General features: G+C 32.3%; 1 protein-coding gene across 1 annotated transcript in view; it reads right to left on the bottom strand.

Annotated features, from left to right (window-relative positions):
* Positions 1-5,004, bottom strand: part of LOC106464767 (PP2C-like domain-containing protein CG9801) — a 24,516-nt gene that overhangs the window by 15,158 nt on the left and 4,354 nt on the right. The window contains exon 2 of the mRNA XM_013924925.2: positions 3,486-3,754. Coding sequence (XP_013780379.2) covers positions 3,486-3,754 — 269 coding nt within the window. The remainder of the gene's footprint in view (positions 1-3,485; positions 3,755-5,004) is intronic.

The following is a 5,004-nucleotide window of genomic DNA, read 5'->3' as shown; positions in this document are numbered from 1 at the left end:
AAAATTCAAAGTCTATAGTTTCGTACAAATTAGGAACTCAAATTACTGAAATTAACAAGCTAGAATATAAAATAAAAACCTCCTATCCTTTCTATTTGCTGAGATATCGCTCATGTACAGAATCAAACACAGTGGCCCCGCTCACCTCTTTCCATTTTTGGAAATGCTCCCTTATATACACTCTTCTGTGTTTGACATGTGAATAACCAATCAAAAGCTCAGATTGTCCTCTAGTGTCTTTCTCAGTCATTTTCAAGCATTACGTTCTTTTGAGACAACTCTTCAAACTGGTAAAGTGAGTCTTTAGTCTGCTTGAAATTTCATATTTGTAATTTGTAAGACTGAATTTAATATTCTAGTTTCCAAACTTTCTCAGCAAAAGGATTCCCAAAACATTACGCATCCCGATTGAGGTCCTCCATACCTTAACAGTATTGTATATTTTGCATATATGCTACAGCTTCCCTGTGGCTCCCTGGCCCCCAATTTGGGAGCCCATGCTCTTGTTGAAGACATTATTTTATCATATTTATGATCTGTATATGAGGTTGCACTTTACCAAACGTACATGGACACAAACATATTCTAAAAATTGCAAACACAAAGTTTCTTTCCCTTGATATTTTACTTAGGGAAGCTTGCAGAAGCTATGCCTGATACTGACAAAAAAAAAGAAATGTTGCATAATTTTTTTATCATATTTATGATCTGTATATGAGGTTGCCATCTGGTTTGAATTGTATATTGTATTTGTTTGGGTACTATCTGTTCTGCAGCTTTAGTAAGGCACTGTTTGACAGTAGTCATCAACATCAGATGAATTTCCTGTTATATTTATTGTAGATTCAGGCAATAATATATCTAGGAAGTTTTTATATTGTTCCCAGTTTGGTTTACTGTAATTATAATTTTGTTTTCTTATTGGTTTATTATAATGGGGTTTGAGATCGAAGACACATGTAACTGGAAAGTGATCACTATCTAGATCAAACTAATGTTAAAACTATAACACTTATTACTGATATTTGATGAAGTAATATATAAATCCAGTATATCAGGGGTGAGATCATTTAACAAAACACAGGCACTGTTATCCAAAAAAATCTAACAATCTTCTTACATTTATTGTAGTTTTATGACATGTTTATGTTTAATGTTAAGGTCACCTGCCTGTCTGTGTTACAGATAGGGCTGTTATATATATATATATATATATATTATAGCAATGTTCCTGTCTGGGTTATTTCCCTCCAATTTATCTTTTTCTAATCATTGTATATCCAATAAATTTTATACTATTATCTTTGTTTAACATAGTTTCTGAAACAATCAAGGCATTGGTATTTATATAAGTTAATATGTCCTCGATCTCGTGTCTCTTGGTAGCAAGTCCACCTTGGATATTGACGTGTTGTACTAGGAATGTTTATGTGAAAAACGAGCCCACTCACTGTTGTAAAATGTATGGTATGAGAGGAGTGATATGCTTTTTTGCTACTGTTATGAGTGTAGTAATGCTGTCTTGATTGTTTTGTGAAATTTGAAATTCTTTAATTAAATTGCAGATTATATTTTTAACGGCTTCCATAATTTGGTTATTTTCACCATTTGCAGTTTGTGTTTTGACTTGCAGAAATTGTGTTTGAGTTTAGACTTGATTGTTTATATTTTATGGTTTGTTGTTGTATATTGATTTGATCCATGTTTTCATTTCTTTTAGTATTTTTGTTCGTTTGCAATTTTATATTTTGTGTCGGTTTACCATGTGATCTGTTTTTGACTACTGTTGCATATATTGGTGCTTGTATTGAAGTCTTTTGTTTATTTGGTGTTGGTAGTAAGGGTAATTTAATTTGAGTTTGGTGTGCTTGATTTGTCTCCATATTCTGTGATGTAGTTGGTGTTATTCCATTGGTTATTGCGAATATTTTTATTTCTTTGGATTTTAAGCAGCCTTTATAATTTACAGTATGCTGCTGTTTACAACTTTATGGTTTCTCATTTTGGAAATTATGAGTTGTGATGATCTCCTTCATATCCTACGCAACATGGTATAGATTTATAGGTGGCAGTCACATGGCAGTAGCAATTAAAGCATGCACAACTACCACAGCTGATGTTTTGGTTTGCTCAACCTGAAGCCTCTGATTCCAGAGCCTAATACCATTAGATATCAAGCTTTGAATATCCTAGGTGTTTTCAGTGTAAACTTTGATAATGTTTGTTGGTTTCTGTACATGTCCTGAAACAATTCTTTCAACTTTAATGTAGTTTATGATGACTTGTGTAGGTTCTTCTTTTATATCTTTTATGTTCATATTATAGTGAATTCCTCTGATTACTAATGATTTTGTAAACAAGTTCATTCCAGGGAGATGTATACATATTTTACCTGGCCTGAATGCATTTTCAGGCCATTTTTTGAGTAGACTATTAAAGTCTGCCATCTCTGAACCTTTTCCTTAATGCAGCTCTTAGCTAGACATTTAATATTAGTTATATTTATGTGTAGTTTGCAGCATTTAATTTCTTTAGTTAGTTTCAGTTCTTTATAAGAGCCAGGAACTCCTTCAATGATAATAGCATTTTTGGGTGTTTCCCTGCATGTTTTAAAGTTTGTTTGTTGTGTTCATGTAGTTTGAAGGTTTACACTGTCTTTTAATTTTAGATGATACAAGCATAAAGCCATTGTTATCTGTACTTGTTTCTGTTTGTTTTGTAATATCCAAGGTGGGAATTACATTGTTTTCATTTACTGTAACATTTTCATTAGAGTTACTATTACTAAAATGCAGAGAATAAAGATATTGCCGCTGTTTGAGTTTCACACTCTTTTCTGATTCACAGCATTTAATTTCCAGTTAATATTAGGGTTAAAATAAGCACTTATGCCTACATTAGAGAAGTATTTCATAATTGAAATATATTTTAGAATATTTCTTACATCTTGATGTAGAATATAGTTTTCTGTAGAAGCAAAATTCAAGATTATCATTAAATTTCATGCATTAACTGTACCAACTTCATACAGTAGAAATTCTGACCATATCTCTATTGTGAAATGGGCTGCTTTGAACAAGAAGTGATGCAACTGCTTTGCCAATTCTGCCAAGTTTCTAGACTTGATTGCTACACAGCCTCACTTTTGATCCACTTCCCCTGTCTTACAACAGTTTTCTTGGAGAATGAATGATAATGAAAATCCTCACATAGATTTTGCTCATTTTTAGCAAACTTGTGCATGTTTTCTGTGTTTTCAAGAGAAAAAAAAAGAACATAGAAGTGCAGCTAAAATAACCTGCAAAAAGTTTAAGGTAAGACACTTAATGTGCATTACAAGAGCTTAAAAAAAAGCACATTATTGACTGGGAGATTACTTTTACTTGTAGACTTTCACCAGGTCTGTTGGGCTCTCACCAAGGCCAGAACTGGAAATGCAAAAATGTAAAAGATAAGTTCAAATAAACAGGATTGAAGATTTTTACCTTCTGGATGAACTCCATTTGTTTTCTGTAAATTATCTTGGACCAGATTTTTTATATTATCACAATTATCTATGTAGTCTTCATCTATAAAGTCAACATCAGGTTCTGAAGACTGGAAGGCTCTTTGAATCGTGTTCACCTTTGTTAGACCTCCAGATGGACCAGTGAAGGCTGCTAGAACCCTGTCAGACAGCTTACTGATTTCTTTAACTGGCAAGTCATAGCAGGATTTTCCAAAGAAAATTTCTGGTTGTTGTTTTCTTGACTCTCTGAAAGTGTTAAAAAAATCATCTTATTTTTTTAAATTTCCACTGTTAATAATGACTATAAAATGAGAATAAACACAGGTTGTAAAGCTAATAAATACCTGTCATTAGCTTAACAACCTGTGTTAGCTAGTTAACAACTACAGCTAGATGGTTTTAAAACTACTGTACTCTTAGTTTCTAAAAGAGAACTAAAACAAAAGAAAGTTATTCTTTGTCTGAGTCCTTTTGGAAAATTATTTATAAGAATTCTAACATTTTGATTTAGTAAAAATGTGAGTTTTGTGAAGGAGAAAAATATCTGTACTAGCAGTTTTACAGTTTGTAACCACTTTAGGTACATGTTACCCAATCAGTGGTCTGCAGATCTCTAGAAGTCCAGACTGAGTTTCAATGTTATAGTTTAAAAAATATACACAAACTATGTTTGATTAAATGAAAATAATGTTTGAATTCAAAATTTCATTATCTTATTATTTTCCTGCCTAACATGTATGATCACAATCATTTAAACTGCAGATTTCTGCCCCCATGACCCTCTCAACTTTGATGCACAGATGCAAATAATATCTTTGTTCTTGTCTTCAGTGTTCTTCCTAGGTTCCACAGCTTATGGGACCATAGTAACCTTGTTTCAGAATTCAGAGGAACATGGGAAAAAATTTATGTGGTTTAGTTTATTTTTATCAGAAATTTTAGGTCTACTAATTTCTAATGCTTTTCAAGGTGTTAAATATTCATCCAAATACATACTACTAATGTGTTCTAGTGAAATATTAATACAGATTTTGTGAATTTCCAGTAGCAAGCATGCATAGGCAAGTACATTAGACAAATGAGACAGATAACATAACATAATGTTTTAGGACAACATGGGACCTACTGGTCCATCTTGGCTGTTCCATCCTCTAAACTAAATTAAAATAATTAAAAAAAAATCTTAAAGTCAGCACTTATCATTCATGTACTTGTCAAGCTTTTTCTTAAACTCACTTAAATTTACTGCCTCTACAACATCTGAAGGCAACCCATTTCAAAGGCCAACCATCCTGTTAGAAAAATGAAACTGTCTTAGGTGAAGATAACTCCTACCTTGCCAAAATTTAAATTTGTGTCCCCTAGTCCTAATATTCTCACTGTTAAGTATGAAAAAAGATGAGACATTAACACTATCTTTACAATCTTAAACACCTCAGTCAGATCCCCCCAAACTCTTCTTTTTTCAAGAGAAAACAATTTGAGAGATTTTAGCT

This window comes from Limulus polyphemus, unplaced genomic scaffold (genome assembly GCF_000517525.1).
Source record: "Limulus polyphemus unplaced genomic scaffold, Limulus_polyphemus-2.1.2 Scaffold1738, whole genome shotgun sequence".
In the NCBI taxonomy this organism is placed as follows: Eukaryota; Metazoa; Arthropoda; class Merostomata; order Xiphosura; family Limulidae; genus Limulus; species Limulus polyphemus.
Note: the sequence above shows the minus strand (reverse complement) of the source record. Positions and strands in the feature narration are given on the sequence as shown.